This window comes from Aegilops tauschii, chromosome 2 (genome assembly GCF_002575655.3).
Source record: "Aegilops tauschii subsp. strangulata cultivar AL8/78 chromosome 2, Aet v6.0, whole genome shotgun sequence".
Lineage (NCBI taxonomy): Eukaryota > Viridiplantae > Streptophyta > Magnoliopsida > Poales > Poaceae > Aegilops > Aegilops tauschii.
Window position 1 is genome coordinate 131,793,192 of NC_053036.3, and position 22,630 is coordinate 131,815,821.

At 44.1% G+C, this 22,630-nt stretch overlaps 2 protein-coding genes and 1 long non-coding RNA gene across 4 annotated transcripts; 2 read left to right on the top strand and 1 right to left on the bottom strand.

Annotated features, from left to right (window-relative positions):
- Positions 1-4,668: 4,668 nt before the first annotated feature.
- Positions 4,669-6,645, top strand: LOC109786473 (U4/U6 small nuclear ribonucleoprotein PRP4-like protein). The gene has a single exon (XM_020345050.4). The coding sequence runs from the start codon at positions 4,856-4,858 to the stop codon at positions 6,404-6,406; it is 1,551 nt and encodes a 516-aa protein (XP_020200639.1). The 5' UTR covers positions 4,669-4,855; the 3' UTR covers positions 6,407-6,645.
- A 10,349-nt stretch (positions 6,646-16,994) lies between these two features.
- On the bottom strand, positions 16,995-19,870 carry LOC141041578 (uncharacterized). 2 transcript variants are annotated; one of them, XR_012202074.1, is made up of 6 exons: positions 19,460-19,870; positions 18,982-19,096; positions 18,769-18,895; positions 18,526-18,621; positions 18,220-18,346; positions 16,995-17,451 (listed from the first exon to the last, which is right to left on the bottom strand). It is a non-coding gene; the product is annotated as an uncharacterized lncRNA (long non-coding RNA). The 2 variants fall into 2 exon arrangements; XR_012202076.1 differs by lacking the exon at positions 18,769-18,895 and having other exon boundaries at positions 17,164-17,451; positions 19,460-19,738.
- A 330-nt stretch (positions 19,871-20,200) lies between these two features.
- Positions 20,201-21,430, top strand: LOC109786296 (probable 6-phosphogluconolactonase 2). Its single transcript, XM_073506934.1, has 2 exons — positions 20,201-20,231; positions 20,710-21,430. The coding sequence occupies exons 1-2, from the start codon at positions 20,201-20,203 to the stop codon at positions 21,303-21,305; spliced, it is 627 nt and encodes a 208-aa protein (XP_073363035.1). The 3' UTR covers positions 21,306-21,430.
- Positions 21,431-22,630: the final 1,200 nt, after the last annotated feature.

Below are 22,630 nucleotides of genomic sequence, written 5' to 3' on the forward strand. Positions count from 1 at the left end.
GGGTTTTTTTGTTTTTCTATTTTCTATCTTCTTAGAGGGTTTCAATCTCCCCTAGAAAATTTTATTATTTTGTTTTTTATTTTTATTTTCTTTCTTCTTAAAGGGTTTTATTCCTCCCTAGAAAAATTCATAATTTTATTTTCATTTTAATTTTCATTTTATTTCATTTTCTTTCTTTAACGGTAATTTCAATTTCGTTCCTCTATTATATGGTTATCCTTTCGTATTATAAAAAGCACAATTTCTATGGAAAATGTGTGCAATTTTTTTCCGAAACACTTCTGTGTAAATTGTGTGTAAGTTTTGTCAATATTTGATTTATTTTTTATTTTTTCATTTCTTTTTAATGATAAGACCGATTCCACTAATTATTCCTTATTAGGATACTTATTTTTTGCAAAACTTTCATGATTATATACTTATTCTTGCATATTATTAAAAAAATGCAATTTTTGGATAAATTATATGCAAATTCTGCCATTATTTTATTTTTATATTATGTATATATTCATTTTTTTTCTCTAGAAAACTTCATTGTTTATATTTTGTTGCGATTTTTATTTCATTACGTTTTTTCCTTAAGGTAATACTGATGCCACTAATTCATTTCTTACTAGGAATCTTTTTTTTTGCGAAAAATCCATTATTACATGCTTATTCTTGCGTATTATAAAAGCATAATTTGTGTATAAATTGTTTGCAATTTTTCAATTTTTTCCTTCTCTTTTAAGGGCAATACCAATGACACTAATTCATTTCATCTTACAAATCTTTTTTTGCGAAAGTTGCACTTTTACATGCCTATTTTTGCATATTATAAAAAGACACAAATTCTATGTAAATTATGTGCAAATTTGGTTATTATTTCTTTGAGTTTCCTTTTCATTTTCTTCTTCTTGGAGGGTAATACCAATGCCACTAATTCATCCTTACTTAGGAATCTTCATTATTTTGATTTTGTTTGAGTTTTTATTTCATTTGCTTTCTTCACTATGGGTAATACCAATGCTAGTAATTCTTTACTTGTCTGGAGTATATGCTTATTCTTCTGTATTATAAAAGAGTGTAGTTTTCTGTCCAAATTGTGTGTAAAATCTGTCATTATTTTTTTGATTGATTTCATTTCCTTTTTTCTTTAAGGATGATACCAATGATACCTTCCAAAAAACCGTTCCAAAAAATGTAGTACCAATGGCACTTATTCATTTCATTTTAAAAACTTTTATTTGCAAAAAATCCACTATTATATACTTATTTTTGCATTTATAAAAATGCAAAATTTCGGTGTAAATAGTGTGCAATTTTTTGTCATTATTTGTTTTAGTTTTCTCTTTTTTCATCTTTATTAAGGTTAGTACCAATGCTGTTAATTCATTCTTAGAAAAGCCTTTTTTCCCAAAATTCCACTAGTACATAATTTTTCCTGCATATTTTTTTAAAGTGCATTTTCTGAGTAAATTGTTTGCAAAGCTTGTCATTATTATTTTTGTCTTCTTAAAGTGTAATACTGAAGACATGAATGTATTCTTTTATAAATACTTCTTTATGGGTAATACTAATGGAACCAATGTTGGGGAACGTAGTAATTTCAAAAAAATTCCTACGCACACGCAAGATCATGGTGATGCATAGCAACGAGAGGGGAGAGTGTTGTCCACGTACCCTCGTAGACCGACAGCGGAAGCGTTATCACAACGCGGTTGATGTAGTCGTATGTCTTCACGATCCGACCGATCAAGTACCGAATGTACGACACCTCCGAGTTCTACACACGTTCAGCTCGATGACGTCCCTCGAACTCCGATCCAGCCGAGTGTTGAGGGAGAGTTTCGTCAGCACGACGGCGTGGTGACGATGATGATGTTCCACCGATGCAGGGCTTCGCCTAAGCTCCGCAACGGTATTATCGAGGTGTAATATGGTGGAGGGGGGCACCGCACACGGCTAAGAGATCTCAAGGATCAATTGTTGTGTCCCTGGGGTGCCCCCCTGCCCCCGTATATGAAGGAGCAAGGGGGAGGCAGCCGGCCAAGGGGAGAGGCGCGCCATAGGGGGGAGTCCTACTCCTTTCCTTGTGGGAGTAGGAGAAGGGAAGGGGGAAGGAGAAAGAAGGAAGGGTGCGCCCCCCTTCCCTAGTCCAATTCGAACCAGACCATGGGGAGGGGTGCGGCCACCTTTTGAGGCCTTTCTCTCCTTTCCCGTATGGCCCATTAAGGCCCAATACGAATTCCCGTAACTCTCCGGTACTCCGAAAAATACCCGAATCACTCGGAACCTTTCCGAAGTCCGAATATAGTCGTCCAATATATCGATCTTTACGTCTCGACCATTTCGAGACTCCTCGTCATATCCCCGATCTCATCCGGGACTCCGAACTCCTTCGGTACATCAAAAATCAATAAAACTGTCATCGTAACGTTAAGCGTGCGGACCCTACGGGTTCGAGAACTATGTAGACATGACCGAGACACGTCTCCAATCAATAACCAATAGCGGGACCTGGATGCCCATATTGGCTCCCACATATTCTACGAAGATCTTTATCGGTCAGACCGCATAACAACATACATTGTTCCCTTTGTCACCGGTATGTTAGTTGCCCGAGATTTGATCGTCGGTATCTCGATACCTAGTTCAATCTCGTTACCGGCAAGTCTCTTTACTCGTTCCGTAACACATCATCCCGCAACTAACTCATTAGTCACAATGCTTGCAAGGCTTATAGTGATGTGCATTACCGAGTGGGCCCAGAGATACCTCTCCGACAATTGGAGTGACAAATCCTAATATCGAAATACGCCAACCCAACAAGTACCTTTGGAGACACCTGTAGAGCACCTTTATAATCACCCATTTACGTTGTGACGTTTGGTAGCACACAAAGTGTTCCTCCAGTAAACGGGAGTTGCATAATCTCATAGTCATAGGAACATGTATAAGTCATGAAGAAAGCAATAGCAACATACTAAACGATCGAGTGCTAAGCTAACGGAATGGGTCAAGTCAATCACGTCATTCTCCTAATGAGGTGATCTCGTTAATCAAATGACAACTTATGTCTATGGCTAGGAAACATAACCATCTTTGGTTAACGAGCTAGTCAAGTAGAGGCATACTAGTGACACTATGTTTGTCTATGTATTCACACATATATTATGTTTCCGGTTAATACAATTCTAGCATGAATAATAAACATTTATCATGATATAAGGAAATATATAATACTTTATTATTGCCTCTAGGGCATATTTCCTTCAACCAATTCATTCCATCTTAGAGAACTTTCATTTTGCAAAATACTCCTCTATTATATGCTTATTCTTACATATTGTAAACAATCGTACTAGCAATCTTCCTTTTTTTCTAACCATGTCTTATCCAGTCGGGCTCAGCTCATCTCATCTTACACACGCATAGGACAACTCATCATAGCCTATGTCGGAAAAGACAGTGCCTAGGAGGTGCTTAGACACGCTTAGGTGCTAGGCGATGGCCATACACCTTGCCTAGGGCATAAATGGATGTCTAGGCAGGGAAAGCAAGAAATTGTCTATCCAAGTAAGAAATAATGCCATATTGCACTAATATTGCCAAACGGGCCATATATCAATGGCAGTAGCTGGCAGTTCACTTATTTATCAGACCTAAATTAAAGTTGATACACATATAATAACCACAAATACACCCTGATAGTGAAAATTATATTACTGTTTAGGCCGCGCCTAGGATGCTTAAGCGCCGTCTAGGCACTATGCGAAGGCCAACCGCCTCGCTTACGCCTATCGCTTTTTCCAACCTTAGCACCGCTTGCTTATGAAATGGTATGAGTTAAAGAATTTAGCGACTAGGCTTTACTATTAGTTGGTGAAAGGACATGCATGCACACTGGCCGGTCCACTACCACCTAGGGGAAGCCTCGCCAGTACATAGATCGACTGAAACAAAATGTGGTCAGCCGACTGACCCAAATATTGTTTTCAGTCGACTGTCATCTAGCCGCTCTCAAGAAACATACCTCCTCCCTTGCCTCTGCGTCCCCTTCCCCTTCCATATGGTGGTAGCGTCGATGGTCGTGCTTCACGTATTGAGCCTCTGTTGCCACGGCCTCGGCCATGGCCATGCTCACTGCCCTCCTCTACCAAGTTGCTCTCGCCGCCAATGCCACCGTCCATCTCCACCTATTGCCCAACACCAACGCTCTTCACTGGATCCACCCCCTCCCTCTGATCCATATGTCGACGACACCACATCATTCGGATGCGTTCCAGGTCACCGGAGACAACACCAATGACCACGAGGTCGAGCTCCCTCCGACCGCAAGTCGATGGAGCAGCGCCTCGCCCCCTGCCGGCCATGACAAGAAGACAGAGCGTCGGGTTGTCGGAGACTTCACCAATGCGCACGCGGTCAAGCTTCATCCGGGCGCTGGTCGATGGAGGGGCGCCTCGCCCCCTCCTGCACATCCCTGAAAGGATGCAGCGTTTGCGCTGCCGCCTCGCTCGAATCACGTCGCCGCCAGCGGCCGAGAGAGGAGAAGAAAGAGAGTGGCGCGGGATTGTGGCCTAGGGTTAAGTGGACGTGAGGTTACTTATGTGTTTTTTGTGTGTGTGGGCTTGAGGTTGCTTATGTGTGTTCTGCGGACGGGCTTGACCAGATCCCAAATTCAAATGCAGGCCGAATCTTTAGGGCGGTCGGTATTCTGAATAGCGACCGGAAAGGCCGGACACAGGACCGACTTCGAAGTTCGAACTCTATTTCGGCAATAAAACCTTGGTCACAGATCGCCGCTACCACCGCCGCCGCCGCCTCGCCGCTCAAAACCCTAGTCCTAGTTCCCGAACCCCGGCTAGCGTCCATGGAGAACCCCAGGCCCCTACCCCCTGCCATCACCCCTCCCATGGCTCCCCTCCCCGTCCACCCACCCATCGCCCCCGTCCCCGTCCCCGTGCCACCCCGCGCCCCCGCCTCCACATCCGCCGCTGCCGGAGGCGGAGACGATGACGAGGTCGACTACGAGGTCTCCGACGACCACCGCGCCGCGCGGGAGCGCCACGAGCGCGCCGTACAGGAGCTCCTGCAGCGCCGGCGCGCCTACGCCATGGCCGTGCCCACCAATGACTCCGCCGTGCGCGCGCGCCTCCGCCGTCTCGGCGAGCCCATCACGCTCTTCGGCGAGGGCGCGATGGAGCGCCGCGACCGCCTGCGCGCGCTCATGGCCCGCCTCGAGGCCGAGGGCCAGTTCGACCGCCTCCTCCGCGCGCAGGAGGACGAACGGGGAGCCTCGGGCGACGACGACGACGAGGGCACGGAGCAGATCAAGTACCCGTTCTTCACCGAGGGGACCAACCAACTGCTCCAGGCGCGCATTGACATCGCCATGTACTCACTGCCCCGCGCCAAGGCCAGGGTCGAGAGGGCCAAGCGACGCCTCGCCGACCCCGACGAGGACCCCGAGGCAGAGGCCGCCCTTGTTGTGAAGCAGGCGGCGGACTTCGCGCTTGAGCGCAGCGAGATTGGAGACGACCGCCCGCTCACCGGCTGCTCCTTCTCCCGGGATGCCTCGATGCTCGCCACAAGTTCCTGGAGTGGGATCGTCAAAGTGTGGAGCATGCCACAGATAGCCAAGATTGCAACCCTGAAAGGCCATACAGAACGTGCAACTGATGTTGCCTTCTCCCCAGTCGACAACTGCTTAGCGACAGCCTCAGCTGATAAAACTGCCAAATTGTGGAACAGCGATGGCTCACTTCTGATGTCTTTTGATGGTCACCTGGATCGTCTTGCTCGCCTTGCTTTTCATCCATCTGGAAAGTACCTTGGTACAGCTAGCTTTGACAAGACCTGGAGATTGTGGGACATCAACACTGGAACTGAACTTCTACTCCAGGAGGGACATAGCAGAAGTGTATATGGTGTCAGCTTTCACCCAGACGGTTCTTTAGCTGCATCTTGTGGGTTTGATGCGAGTGCTCGAGTTTGGGATTTAAGGTCAGGAAGATTGTACTGTACCCTCATTGGAAATGTGAAACCTGTCCTAGGAGTCGGCTTCTCCCCTAATGGTCATCTGGTTGCAACCACAAGTGAAGACAATTTCTGTCGAATATGGGATTTGAGGACCAGACAAATGTTATATTCTATACCAGCACATAAGAGTCTCATCTCGCATGTGAAATTCGAACCCCAGGAGGGTTATTATTTAGCAACATCTTCCTATGACACTAAAGCAGCGCTATGGTCAACTCGGGATTACAAACCAATTAAAAGCTTGTCAGGCCATGAGTCAAACGTTACTAGTCTGGATATTAGTGGAGATGGACAACAGATTGTGACTGTTTCACTTGATAGAACGATAAAGATCTGGTCATGCAGAGGCAGTGCGCGGGATAATGAGATGGAGTTGGATTAAGCATTGATTCCACCGTTGCTGGAAACAGGTTGTGCTAGTCTGTCCTTTTGCTGATCTGTCCTTCCAAGCTCTTTACATTTTGATGATGCTATTTTATTGTGTCTATATAACCCTTGGCCTTTGAAATACTAGATTACCCGTTGCGCCAAAATATTTGTATTTGTTAGTAACTTTAGGTTTAGGGTACGAATTGTAATCCTTTTATATGAAAAATTAAGAAAGACTTATATTTCAAAATATATATTTGAGCATGCATAATTAGTTATGTTATTCGGGTAACATGCAGCGCCAAATGGCGCAAGGTCCCATTTAAAACCCAGAGTGCTTTGAAAAGGATGGTCTTTCTTTGTAACATTAGGTTTTAGCAACCACCTAGGGCATCAATTGAAACCCTTGGATGAAAAATTAATGAGGATTTCTCTTTGAAAAATATATACTTGAGCGTGCGCAATTTGGAATCGAACACATTTGGAAACATGGGGTTGAAATAGATGTTAACATAGTTAATACCTTGCATAAGATAGCATATGATAAGATAGAATCAACGGTACCCTTCTTCCATAAGGATTCAGTAAACTTCATTACATGGAAACATAGAGCCAACAAAATATTTCTTGACCAGGAAGTGTCTTTGATTTGCACTTCATTTGCTATTGAAGCGGCTGGAACAATGCTCTCCTTGCAGCTCTTTGCCCAGACATCTTTGGTATTGGAAAATGAAGTGGACATTACTTCAGCTGGTGGTATGTTCAGCCTTTTTCTGTTAAATGGAAGAGCTGCCTCTGACGATGCCACTAATTGTTCATTGGGTTCTTGAAGAGAAAAGTTCTCTCAACAAAGCATCCGACAGAAATAACCATAAGAGAAACACAAGCAGTCCATAAGCCAAATTAGAAACAAATGGCCCATCCCACTATAAATAGCACAATGTGCACAACTTATTGATGCTTTCAGGCTAACACATGTTCTTCACGGCTAACTTGGCAGCACGTATAAACACAGAGTTGCAGACTGGGAGAACTGCAGATCGAAAAGTATATCTGATAGGTATGTTTGCCAGGCATGTCATACATTTTCTATAGTACCTTAGTGGAAATTCTTCCAAAAATCATTGGAAAAGATTGCAAGTTTTCAATTAACATTATATCGGTACAGAAGATGTAAGTATTTAGACAAGCATAATTGAATGAGCAGCAGTGCACACTGATCTTTAGACGTAACCTCGTACAGAGAAGCTGGATTGATTCATGTAGCAGAAGTTATGTATCAGCTGGAAACAGAAGGGTGGAAATACATGCTCCCTCTGTCCGAAAAAGCTTGTCCCTCAAATGGATGTATCTAAGCACCAAGTTAGTACTAGATGCATCCATTTGAGGAACAAGTTTGGGACAAGTTTTTTCGGACGGAGGGAGTAGTAATTACCGGAATGGTATAATTTTGATACATCCCACTGTCTCACGTATCATCCTAGCATAGTTGCCAGTCTAGGAATACGTCCTGATCTTGTGTATGTGTTTCTCTAATCGCATGCCTGTAGACATGCCTATCCACCACCTCTTAAATGTTGACAGGGGTTGTATTCATAATCTCATCATCCACAACGTTTTTCCTGAAGGACAAATTAAGTGCAGTCATGTTCGTTTTTTGCTCAGAAAAGGTATTAATATATTCGACTGCAAGTTACCACCACCTGGCCTTTATTTTGGCTGCTATTATTCTCATGTGACAGCAATATAGAACAGCATCAGAATCTTGACAGTATATATCTTGATTTAATAGATGTACTCCCTCTGATTCATATTAGTTGACACACACTTGGTACAACTTTGTAAGTATTAAAGTTGTACTAAGTGTGTGTCAATTAATTTGGATCAGAGGGAGTATGACTCTTTCAAACCAAAGATTCCTAGCTGCTTTTCCAAAATATGCTCACTTTCAGTGTAAGTGTTCAATAGGGAATTTACTAATGGTGTTGGACCGTCAAACAAAGGAAACCTTAATTACCATGGTATCTCTCTGTCTGTATTTGCTTAGAAAATAATTCCCTTGGAAAAAGTGGGGAATCCATAAACAAACAGGAATTCACTTCTAGATTCTTAATTAACCAATGAACTAAAAACAAAGAGGGGTTGATTGGCTGTACCCGTGCACTAAATTGGCAGCCTGTACGCATGTGTTTCTCTAAATTTTGTTCCTATCTTCTGAATACGAAAACAGTTTTGGATTTAGCTATGATTGTAAAAAACTTGATGGCGAGAACTAAGTAGCAACCTTGCAGATCCTATATCCTAATGGTAACCATGGTAAACAGTAACCTAGGCGATAAACAAAGGAGTAGCACCAAGCAGAATGTACCTCAAGTATGCCCCTTCAGACACTGAAATGACTGAGGATAAGCTGTTGCCATTGCCATGGAGAAAATAGCTCCTCTTGAACCTGTGGTTGAATGACCTCCTGATCCTCCCGCTGGGGCATGGGCCGCATGGCCCAATGGCCACCTTCATTCCATCCATCATCATCTGGAGTGTCATTGTTTAACTGGTTGTCATCTGGTTCAAATCCTTGAAGGTTATCAGCATTTTCAGGCAGAGGATGGGGGTCTACACCAGGTGGAGGGAACGGGTCCTCATCAGCTGGCCCTCCCCCAAGCATGTTCTCAAGAAGCACTTCCACAGAGCATTAACTAAAACCCCTCTCGTAGTTTCATCCTTCTCCCACATCATCAACCTACCAAACTTGCTGATCGCATGCGTCAGATCTTCAGTGGTCCAAAAATCAAAAGGGACTCCAGTCAGCAGCAGCCAAACATCTCTGTTAAAATAGGTGCATCTCCAGTTTCTCCCCTCATTGTGTTTGACAAAAGTAAGGAATATATCTCCAAATGCACCTCCAGTCAAGGAAGCTGCCTCTTTTAGCGAGCTAATTGAGGGATTGTTTTCCTTGTTGGACAGCCTTTGATGTTTGTAATGAATGAGACAAGACTGTATGTTTGCAGTAATTTTGGGCTCTCTTTATCCAATGTTTATTCAAGCAAGATGTGGCTCTTGTTTAATGGCAGTTTTTTTTTACCATATGTGATTAAATGAGTAGAAACAGAAGTTGGAATATTCTGAATTGGAATATTAGAGGTATTATAATGCTCAGGGAAAGTGGATGCTCTCAAACAAAAAATTGAGGAAAGCTCGGCCTCTATTTTCTGTTTGCAAGAAACCAAGAGAGAACTTTTTGACCAAACCTATCTGAGATATTTCTGCCCTGCTAGACTCAACAAGTTTGCTTTTTTACCTTCGGTTGGAGCATCTGGGGGGCTCATTGTTATCTGGAATGGTTCACTTTTTGAGGGAGAAGTTATTTTCCAAAACAGGTTTTCATTATCCATCCAATTCACCAGTAATATATCTAATCAAAGTTGGGTTCTGACCAATATTTATGGTCCTTGTGTGCATGAAGTAGACTGGATGATCATGGGAGATTTCAACTTCATTAGAAGCCCATCTGATAGAAACAGAGCTGGGGGAGATGTCAATGAGATGCTTCTTTTTAGTGAGGCCATTAGCAAAGTAGGTTTGGTTGAGTTGCCCCTAAAAGGCAGACAATTTAGCTGGTCTAATATGCAACTCAGCCCTCTTTTGGAAAAGTTTGACTGGTTCTTCGCCTCTGCAGCTTGGCTTACCTCTTATCCCGACTCTGGTGCTACCCCTTGCTAGACCAATTTCTGATCACCTGCCTTCTATGATCAAAATAGGGACTTCCATTCCTAAATCAAACATTTTCAGGTTTGAAATCTTTTGGCTTCACCACAACACTTTCAAAGAGATGGTGGCCAATGCTTGGCACATACATGTGGGTTACACTGACCCTGCTAATAAAATTATTGCTAAATTTAAGAATTTGAGAAGAGCTATTAAGTTATGGGCAAAGCAATTGTCAGATCTTAAAAAGCAAATTGCCACCTTGAATGACTGGATTGGATTATTTGATACTTTTGAGGAGTTCAGAGAGTTAAGTCTTTGGGAATGGAATTGCAGATCTATTCTTAAAGAAGAATTACTTGTGGTCCTTAAGGACCAAAGGATTTATTGGAAGCAAAGAGGGAAAATCAAAGGGGTTAAATTTGGAGATGAGAACACAAAAAAAATTCACACAAAAGCAACCATAAACCATAGGCACAATCACATTGCTATTCTTCAGAATGATGACCAGGTGGAGATTACTGATCATGATGGAAAAGCAGCTATTTTGTGGAATGCTTTCAAGCAAAGATTGGGCACGACCGAAGAAACTACTATGCATTTTGATCTCCAGGATATTTTACATCAACTACATGACCCTGCCCTCCTTGAAAGTTTGGAAACTCCTTTTACTGACCAGGAGATAAATGATGTAGTTAAGGAACTACCCAATGACAAATCTCCTGGTCCTGATGGTTTCAATAATTGAGTTCTACAAAGCTTGTTGGGATATCATTGGTCCAGACATCAGGCAACTAGTTCATGATTTCCATGCAGGGAACATCAATTTGGAAAGCATCAATGCCTCATACATCACTCTCATTCCAAAGGTGGATTGCCCCATACCACGAAATGACTTCAGACCTATATCCTTGCTAAATAGTTGCCTCAAAATCATCACCAACCTATTGGCTAACAGGTTACAAAAAATCATCTTGAAGATTGTGCACATTAATCAATATGGGTTTCTCAAGGACAGAGCAATCCAAGATTGCTTGGGTTGGGCATATGAATACTTGCACCAGTCTAAAGAGCAAGTGGTTGTATTCAAATTGGATTTTGAAAAGGCTTTTGACAAAATTGAATACCAAGCAATTTTGGAAATTCTCAAGGCTAAAGGTTTTGGTAGTAAATGGATTCACTGGATGAAAATGCTATTTAATTCGGCCTCATCTTCTGTGATACTCAATGGAGTGCCAGGAAAGAAATTTTATTGTAAGAGAGGGGTCAGGCAAGGTGATCCCCTCTCCCCTCCACTGTTTGTCCTTGCTGCAGACCTACTTCAATCCATCCTAAACAAAGCAATGAGCAGAAACTTAGTTACACCCCCTTTAAATGTGGGTAGCTGTCTGATCATTATGAAGACAGACCCAGTTCATTTGTTCAATCTCAAGGCTCTGCTCAATACTTTTGCTACTGCTACAGGTCTCAAGGTAAATTATCACAAATCAAATTTGATTCACATCAACTTATCTGAAGACAGATCTGACATCATGATTAACACCTTGGGATGCAAAAGAGGTTATTTTCCATTCACATATCTTGGATTGCCACTTGGAGTGGTTAAACCCACTGTAGAGCAATGCCTTCCTCTGGTGCAGAGAATTGCAAAAAAACTAACGTGACTGGCAACATTCATGACACAAGCTGGTAGACTGTTACTGGTCAAATCTATTCTGGCATCTTTACCAATCTTTTTTCATGTGTTGCTTGGATATACCACAGACCATCAAAAACAAATTGCAAAATATCTTAAACACTGTCTCTGGAGAGGATCAGACATGGAAGATCACAGGCCAGCAATGGTTGCTTGGAGTGTGGTGTGTAGACCTAAAAATCAAGGAGGCCGGGGAATTTGCAACTTAAGTGTGCACAACAATGTTCTTCTGCTGAAAAACTTGCACAAACTCCTTAACAAACACAACATTCCATGGGTAAATTTGATTTGGGAAACTTATTACAGTAATGGCATGTTGCCTGGTCAAAACATGGTTGGATCTTTTTGGTGGAAGATAAATTTGAAACTGCTTGACTTATTCAAATCCATGGCCATATGCAATATTGGTGATTGGAAGTCTGCTCTATTCTGGACTGATCAATGGCACTCTACATGTCCATTTCAATGCCTGCCTCACTTATTCTCTTTTACAAAGAATACTCTATTATCAGTTTAGGAAGCTATCAACTTGGAATATTTGGAAGACCTGTTTCACCTCCCCCTGTCTACACAAGCTTATGAGGAATTCCAGCAACTTGGGATCATCTGTGAGGAGGTTAGATCATCTGAATACAGGGAGGATTGTAATGACACCTGGAGCTATTTATGGGGGTCTGCTAATTTCTCTTCTTCAAAAGCATATACCTGCATGATTGGAGTTAAAATTCTACCACCTCACTTCCAGTGGGTTTGGAACACATCATGTCAACCCAAGCACAAAGTTTTTTTTGGATGGTGCTTCATGATAGAGTAAACACAAGAAACCTACTTAGAAGAAAAACATTTCATTTGGACACATACAACTGTGCTGTGATGAATTGTCAACAGGAAGAAACCTTATTTCACCTACTCTGGGGATGCCCTTTTGCTGCTTTTTGTTGGAACTTTGTTTGCCCCAACAGAAATGTAGCTCTGTCAGTCTTACAGACCGTTGAAGATATGAAGCAGACTTTGGCCTTGCCTTTTGCTATGGACATTTATTATTTTGGCTTCTTGGGCCATCTGGATAACTAGAAACAACTGGATATTCCAACAAATCCCCCCTTCATTTCAAAGTTGGAAAGACACCTACTTCATGGAGCTCAATTTGTTAAAATTCAGAATGAAGAAGAAGTACTCCACTTTGTATCAATCATGGCTGGACTCTGTATTGTAATTTTCTCGGTTTTTTCTTTTCTTTTCTTTTACTTCTCTCTGTTTGGCCTTTTTAGATAGCTTTTATTTTATTTTATTTTAGGTTCTTTTTTTGTTCTGTTGGCTTACCTCAAGCCTGTAAGACCTGCCCTTTGGGCCTTTTATTTATTTTATAAAAATTGCAGTGGGGATTTTCCCTACTGTGTACAGTCAAAAAAAAGAATGTACCTCAACCGCAGCAGAGGCTGATGAACAGAGAGAACAACAACCACACAGGTACATGTTATTTCCTTGTTTATAGTTGCTACATCACCTGCAAGATAACCATTAAAAGCTGCAACCACAGTAAAACACCTTGCAGGTTCAGTATTTCACAATTCGTCAGAACTATCAAAGTTTTAAATACAATCTCTCCTTGACCCATTGCATGGCTACTGCTAGTGCCAAACTATCAAAGTGCCTTTTTCAGCTCCGCAGCATAAAGAAATTCATTTACCCCAAGCACCTAGATTCACAATACAGCAACACCAATGGGTCAACGTAACCTACACTCCAAAAAGTAAAATCTGATGCCTCCAGCTAGATTGCTGAACAAACAAACTACTTGATTCTAATGAATAATGACTGGGTGCATCCTAAGCTCATACAGCATGATTTATGAACATAGTTTTTTTTTCCAAGGCATATATATGAAATAAATTAACTAACTAATTTGACCAACCGCTGTCGCCATCTTCTGAACTTAATCACAGGAAATGGCTGCATTGAGCAAAAATCCAAATCACATCAGCAAAGAAAAGCTATTTCTATGAGGCACAGTAGAAGTGGTTAGGAGTGGAAGCTGCAGTAGCCTCATCCCTTGTTGCCTGAGAATAATAGAAGATCAATTATATATATAGAAACTCTATTAGTGACCCAGTTATTCTTCACTCTGATCGATCGACGGGATGAGGGTCTGGCTCAACCAAGCCTCCACAGATGTTATGTTAGTTAATTGCTATTGAATATTCCTATTTGGTTGGACAGGATACTGCAGACTGGCTTCTGCAAACATCCAGAGTTAGTCCATATAATTCTTTAAATTTATTACATAAGTAGTCGTTTCTGTCAACCAAGTGCCAACAAAATATGGCATCCATTTTTTTTTTGCATGATTTGTAACCGCACTTGGTCGGTCTGCTATGTGTTATCATTGTTGTGAAACCAGCTAGTAATGAAAATATCGCTTGCCTATTTTGTTAGATTGACCCAGCCAATTGTAAGAGCATCACTTCTGGATTTGGTAACTTTTCCTGAAAGAGCAAAGGGGCAAAGGGTTTCTTCAGTATTGCACAGGACTTTGATCTATCTGACTGGTTCTGCTTCAGCTGAGGCTATCTCCGATGTTGCCCTCTGCTCTATGGAGCCATGGAGGTTGTGAAGGTCCGTGTTCAAACACAACTTGCCTTTGCAAGAGGTTTATCTGATGGGCTCCGTAAGTTTGTGAAGGCTGAAGGATATGCTGGGTAAGTTGAGGCAAGTGACTGAAATATTGTAATCTATCGTTCTCTGTAACTGTAATCTCGCTCTTCGTAAACAACTCTCGGTATGCAGCTTGTACGAGCCAATTGTTCCGCTCTAGGGCCGACAAATTACTGTTGCTTAACTTGTAGCACGAGGGATAGAGTGTTGCTTCGGTGTACTGAGTTCAAACCTGTACGATGAACACCAAGTTCAAACCTGTACGATGGCAGTGAAGTTGCGCCTTTTGCATCCTGATGTAATTAGTTCGTTAGTATTCAATTCTGTAGCAGTAATTATTTCTGAATTTCTCCTGCTGCTGGTTACCGAGTTCCAAGTGACATTCAGTGTTCTCTAAAGGAATTTTTTTTGTACTACTAGCAAAAATGATTTTTATTACATGAGATATTTTCCAGAACCATCAGTTACTCTTCAACGTGGAATCTATTTATTATATGGATTTGTTATTCCTGGGCCATGTCGTTGATTATATGATTTTATGTTTTTCCACTATTGGGAAACTGCAATCGCGAGTGTAGTGGGTGGCGGTGGCAGTTATGTTTTGCCAGTATTGGGGAATTGTAAGCGTGAGTGTTGGTGTTATGTGGATACTTTCATTGAATTATTATTATATTCTTAACATGCAGATCATTGGCCCATTGTATTATTGGTATTGGATGAACATGCAAAATAATACTCCTATAAACATATATAATGGTTTTAGATCATTAGGTAGTGATCTAAAATGTCGTTTCTAAATATAAGTCTTTTTAGAGCCGCATGTAGTGCATATTGAAATCTCTAAAAAGAAAAAAACTTATTTAGGAAAGGAGGGAGTATTTGCTTATAGAGGGAGTAGCTGATAAGGAGGAGGGGGAACACTTCGGGTGTGAGCCAGATTCTTTTTTAGTGGCACGATTCATGTTAAAGTAATATTTGAGGGCTAAACTGGAAATATGTCAAAGTGATAAAGCAAAGTTACGAATGGAATAATGTTCTTATGTTAATGGAGAACCCCTCCGCGTGTGGAGGCCGAAACAGGCTTGCGCCCCGTTATATTAATATAGCAACTGGGGTACCAACAACACAACCGCGCCCAAAAGAAAAAAGAGAGAAAACATAAAAGGAAACAACTCGCAACTAGGGTTCCTAGCGCCGCCGCCGGCTCCCCCAGCCAGCACGTAGCCGCCGCTGCCGCCGCGGTCGGAGTCCGCAGTCGCCGTCAGCCCCCTACCCCCTTCCCGACCCCTTCCTCCCCCTCCCTGCGCCGCAAGCGGCGACCAAGGCGACGCTGCTCGCCCGTGCCCCTAGCGCCCATCCTCCCCCGCCCCTCCCTGCCGCCGCCCGGGCGGTGTCGGCGGCGCCGGGATCTCCCTTCCCCACGTGTCCTGGCCTCCCACTGGAGGGTGAGTCTGGATGGCGGTGCTACTCGGACGGCAGGCGGTCCAGCGATCCCCGGGTGGCTTGTCCGCGGTGGTGCTGCCCCTTGGCGGCGAGGTAGTGGCCGCCGGTGAGCCGGTCCGACGCGTCGCCCCCGGCCCAGATTTGGGCCCTTGGGCCCCATCTGGGTTATAGGCGGGCCGCTTTGGTAGTGGCCGCCGGTGAGCTGGTCCGACCCGTCGTCCCCGGCCCAGATCTGGGCCCTTGGGCCCATCTGGGTTATAGGCAGGCCGGTTCGGTAGTGGCCGCCGGTGAGCTGTTCCGACACGTCGCCCCCGGCCCAGATCTGGGCCCTTGGGCCCCATCTGGGTTATAGGCGGGCCGGTTCGGTAGTGGCCGCCGGTGAGCTGGTCCGACACGTCGCCCCCGGCCCAGATCTGGGCCCTTGGGCCCATCTGGGTTATAGGCGGGCCAGTGAGCTGGTCCAAAGCATCGCCTCTGGCCCAGATCTAGGCCCTTGGGCCCCATCTGGGTTATAGGCGGGCCGGTTCGGTCCTCCTGCATCGCGGTGGCGGGGGCTTCACAGGCCCCTCCGAGGCTTGGTCAGACCTGCAGGCCCGCGGGACTGGTATGCTTCTGCTGCTTCGTCCGGTCGGCTACTGCCTCGGTGGTGGAGGTCGGTCCCTCCCGCGTGTCTACTGTGCTGCTGCTCCTGGTTTCCAGCAAAGGTGCGTCCCTTTTTTTCAAGCATCGCGTATTAGCTTCGGTGGGACGGCGTTGACGCACTACCAGAAACCATACTTTTCCCCACGATAAAAAACCCACAGGAAAATGGCGATTACCGACAGGAATAAAATGACAGGGAAATGGACAAATGCCTGATTGTAGACCGACATGAATTATTTTCCTGTCGGCCACGCCCAAGAAAAACTTAGATCCGTCAAGTTTAGAAATCAGCTTATTATGATGGTTCCCGTCAGGAAAAGGACACCAGGAAAACAATATTTCATTTATTGCGATTAACCATGCATTTAATCAGTATAATTTCTGGTAAATAGATACTAGGAAAATTGTCCATATCATATATCAATGGCAGCCAAGCATCCAAAAAAACAATCTATAGACGTCACATAAAGTTGAGTCCATATATAGACTTGACCAAGAGTTGCATACAACAGTGCTACATACATACTGGCCACCAACACTCTAATTATCATATCCATCACAGTGCACAAAACACTGCAGTGATATCAAACTACATGGATAGAAAGCCTCCTAGGTTAATGATCTGGGACATCACTTTAGAAAAGTGAAAGCAACAAAAGGATAAGCTGCTAAGTTTGGCCCGGAGCATATGGTACTACTACACACATATCCAAAATACCATAAAGACCATTAATCATCAATTGCCATGCAAGTGACTAGTGAGATCCTCCTCGGGAGACACCATCAGGATTGAAGCCACAATTGTTATCTTTACCACCAATGTTCTCCTCATCATTGCCGCTTTCATTGTTGCAATGGCCGACATCATGGTCGATAGGGCCATCCTCTGAACTAACATGAGATGAATCCGTGTTTACCTACAAAGTCATACACAACATTAATGAGAACAGGCACATAAGAATACATGATTTGAAGCTATTTCAGTAATCTCCAACCATTTTATAACAGGTTTATGAAGCTATCAGGTCTTGCTTCCAAAGTAACCAGATTTGCAATATTACAATTAATTTCAATAGTAGCAAGCCGCACTTAGTTCTGTTTACATCTCTGCCTTCTGTTGTGCTCCAGGTTTCATAAATCATTATCTAAAATTCGTAAGATCTCATAATCGCGTACACCAACAAACATAGTAAGATATACAAGGTGTACTATCAGCAGAAAAGAAACATGGTCGAGCTTGCTGAAAAACCACTAAATTAAAAGGATAACTTACAGCAAAAGAATTACAAATTCCTAACCATGATATAAAAAGGAAAAACAGATCTGCAACTTACTTAGCACGCTGATACATGTTCATACAAAAGAAACAACTAGAAATACTTCTAGCTTGAACCAACAAGACAAGCTCTAGCTAATCAAAACTTAAAGAAAGGATGCTATAAATGATAGTCACATCTAACTTGCCTAAGTACCAAAGGGACGAGCAAAAGGTTACAGTAGAATATTGTGTGGACAGATGCAAGGTTCCTATTTTATAGGGCAATTCACAAGCAAGAGGTTTTACTAGCAATAAGTTTCACTAGAAGTAGGCATTCAACAAAAGTAAAGTTTCACTAGCAACCAGAGAATCAGCAAGCATAGGATGTACAAGCTAACACAAAAAAGGGGAAAGAGACGGAACATACAAGGCGCTTTTGTGCTTTCTGGCTACTGATTGCACCATTATTGCCACTTTCGTCGAGGTCTTTCATACCCGATTTCATCACAGCTATGTGTTTATTATGGTGGCCTTCTCAGGTCCAAAGTATATTCCTACAAGTGCAAACAGATAGTTATAAGTGAAAGCATGTTGCAGCCACTAAAGATAAATTGTAGTGAGATCCTCAAAAAGCATCTGCCAAGAATGCATTTTATCATGGATTATATAGCAAAATATATTTATTTGAATTTACGCATGGATTATACTTATAGTAAAGCATATTTATCATTACCATGAACATTTGGTACTTTGGGAGATGATACCATTACCAATTGAGTTACCATCAGCCTTGCAATGGAATCTGGTGTAGTGAAGTGAGGCGGTCATCCTGCATGATTATGTTTGGATATTAGATCCGATGTGCCAATAGTATATACAAATAACTTCTGACTGTAAACATAATAGGATTAACATCAAACACCATCAGGACATTAAACTGTAATTCAATCATGAAGTCATGATCAAATGCACATACCCAACACTGAGAAAATATCCAGACCTCATCACCAGTGAACCGAGAAAAATTGCCGGCTATTCATTGATGCAATAGGAGAAAGAACACAGAAAAAGCAAGTGACCAAGCTACATGTTGTAGCGTAAGCCTGGGTCAAATACAATACACTATCAAGCCAATATAAACACTAGCACTGACATTTGTATGCGAGAAATCAGTTCAGAAAGCATGTACCTTTCTTTTCTTCACTTGGATCTTAAGGTTTCTCTCACTATGGACAAGCTGTACGGTAGAGAAGAGGTGCAGAGTTCCGAGCGACCAAGAGAGTTTCTTAATTCTCAGAGAGTTCCTGAAAGCACATAGCAAGTAACGGAACAAATTATATGGAGAAGAACCTTTTCAGTTTTTCAATGACATCAACAAATGGAAGTGCTAATAGCACACCTAAAAGTAGCTCCTAAAATTTTCTAGATAGGAGAAAGAACAAAGCTCTTTATTGAAAATGAAAACTAAATAAATCAACACACTACAAACAAATGCAAATGGCGCTTATTTGTCACTCAAATAGCAAATCTGTTGGTCACTTAACCAAGAAAAAAGAAAATCGAGATCCTGTTGTCCCGAGACCATTATTCTTATACATAATTTGTATGAACAACTTCAGTTTTTTTTTTTCGTGGGTGAACAACTCAAGATCCTAGTTGAGACTTACCACGGTCTTGGAGAAAAGGAGGAGGAGGAGACTGCTGCTGTCACATCGGAAGAGGAGGCGGCGGTTTGCTGGATTTGCGACCAGACTCCCCAGGTCTGCAGTAGGAAGCACGAGGCGCCGGCAACGCGTAGCGGACGACCCTATTTGAGTGCGGTGGAGGGTGTGAGCCGAGGGAGGTGGGATGCGGCGGCGGACGCTAGTGAAGGCAGAACGGCGGTAGAGGATGTCAGGACGGGATACGGGAGACGGATGGGCGTGGCGGACGGATGTGGACGAGATGAGATATGGGCGGTAGTGGAGGTCGGAGGCGGGCGGCGCTAGAACGAGTTATTTGTGGAGGAGGGCGGCGGATCTGGCCAGGAAGATGGAGTGCGGCTGGGGTGGAGGCGGCGGCCATGGAGGTAGAGAGACGAGACGAGGAGAGGAGAAGCTGGGCTGCTTCCCTGTAGGCCCATATCACACAGGAAAATAGAAATTGGCGCGGAAGTTTCGTTTGAGGGGGAAAAATCGGGCGAGCTGGCGCCAATGAGCTATTTCGCTGTTGCGTAATGGTGGGCTGGGCCTAAAACATTTTCCCGTGGGCTGTACAACTCACAGGAAAGCATATTTTCCTGAGAGGAGGCAAATTTTCGTGAGGGTCAAATTTTGCCCGCCAGGAATATTCGAATTCCTGTGGGGAGCTTCGGGCCTCACAGGAAAATTAAGCCACTCACAGGAAAGGTCAAGTTTCTGGTAGTGACGATGACAAGGCGGTGGCGCATGCTGGTTGATGGTGTGTGGGGGGAAGGGCTTCGAAGCGTCTGAGGGCGGGATGAGGGTAGGGAGAAATCCGTGTGAGGTTCGACGCCGACGCGGGGACGCCTTCGGGCGCCATCATCCCTTACTGAAGGGTGTCGGTTTTTACGCCCACCCAACTCCCTCGTCGTATCGGGGGAAACCCCAGGACTTGACTGGGCAGCAGCATTGTCGCTATCGCTTCCCTTCCTGAGGGTGTTGCTTGTTTCGCGGCGGTTCGAAGCACTAGGAGCATGGTGAGACAACTTCGCTGGGCACAGCAGTTGCGTGTCTTCTTCATCTTGCTGATTCGCCGTTGTCGGCGTTATTTTCTTTTCCGCGTGTGGAGTCAGCCATTGGCCACCGCCGGGATGCGTCGCGCGCTGGGGTTGCCGCGCCAGGGCCGGGAGATGAGGAGCTGCAACCCCGCCCTGTGCCTCTCGTGGTGCCGCCTTAATTTGTTCCGAGCCCGATAGTCGTGGTCGCGCCAGGAGCATCATCGGTCCGAGGGCTGCCGCGTGACGCAGTGGCCACGCCATCGCCTCGCCGTGTGCATTGTGTGGCGCCTCCGTGGGCGCCGGGGAACAGCGCCACGGTGGAGGACGCAGCGACGGACTACGAATTTGTCATCAGGCAGCTGGTCAAGATCCGCACTATAGGAGTCTCAGAGAGCACCGACTGCCCCAAGTTTGATCTCATCCTCCTCAGCATGGCCTCCGACGGACATGTGGCCTCATTGTTCCCTAACCACCAAGCCCTCGAGCTGAAAGACGACTGGGTCACCTACATCACGGACTCCCCGCAGCCTCCACCCGAGAGAATCACCTTCACCCTCCCTGTAACAAACTCGGCATCAAACATAGCGATCCTAGCGACGGGCGTCGGCAAGGCAAACGCCGTGCATTTGGCCGTGTCTGACAGCAGCGACGGTCCAGACGCCCCCGTGTCCCTGCGTGCCACGATGGTCCAGCCAACGCACGGGAAGCCGGTGTGGTTTCTGGACAAGGCAGCAACCTCATCACTCGAGGCGCTGTCTGACGGTGCTTACGAGCAGCAGCATCGTGCGTACTAAGCTAACTGAGAACAAAGCGGAGATTCCTTTGCTGTGAGAAATGAAGGCGTGTAGGTACTTAGGTGGGTGGATCATATGATGGGAGAAGGTTTGCTTCGTTCGACGCCTTTAGTCCTCTTCGTGTTAGTCCGACGCATGGTTTGTTCCATGAAATCGGAAGCGCCGTCAGTTTTGGCAGACGGCGTAGATGGTTTCGTGCGGCATTGATGTTTATGCGCGCGTCGTGGCCTCGGAGATGAGAACATTGAGACCTGAATTGTGGCCAGTTTGTATGGTACTGTGAACCCCATTCTATCTAGCTAAGGTTAGATTCTTCTGCAGGCAGGTTTTTCTTTGTATGTAGCTGATCCTGTGCGTTGTTTGGAGCACCACCTAGAACCAGAGCCATAGATTCGTCTGGTTTTACTTGATGTGGGTTATTTGTTTTTCTGTCGGGATATTTCTCGTGATTTCTTCTGTTTGCCAGATGGAGTTTGGTTCGATGTAATTTTGGTGAATTGCTGCCCAAAAGGTTCTGGAATTTCATTCTTGAAATAGGTGGCTGTACAAGCATGTGAATTGCCATTATCCGCATCGTTTTTTTTATCATGCATACTTGTCCCAGGTCAGCCTGGTTGAGATAATATAGGCAAAAAAGATGCATGTTGATTGGTTGCCTGCATACTCTTAAACACTCTGATGCAGCTATTTTTGTAGCCTGCCATTTGTCCATCGCATGCTTCTCATAAAATGCAAATCCTCGAAACTCTCCCTCAGAACACTACATACCACTTGTCCTAATATGGCAGAAGAGCAAACAATTCTAGCAGCAAGCAATGGAGCACACTAGACATGAAATATAAGTAAGCATGCATGATCATACAACACAACAAGTTCATCCTACCACTACTATGGTGTCATCCTACCATCAAATCCAAAAGATGGTGTCATCCTACTACCGCCAATTCGTCATCGGCGTGATGGTTACTATACTACCTCATAGAAAATATACAGGCCAACATTAAGAGTTTATCAATCCCTAGCTACCTAAAATGTACGGAAGCTTCTAAAAGCTTCACAAAACCATGGTTGAAATATTTTCATAAAAAATAAAACCTGCATGGGCCATCCCATTTGCTACGCAGTGCCGAAGAGGGTTGTGCGCTATGTAGCAAATAGGCGGTGACGACGTGCATGATCCTCGACAGCGATGGCGATGACGATGTACATTTTATGGTAGTTAGGGATTGATAAACTTTAGATGTTGGCCTGTATATTTTCTATGAGGTAGTATAATAACCCTCACGCCGATGACCAATTAGCGATAGTAGGATAACACCGTCTTT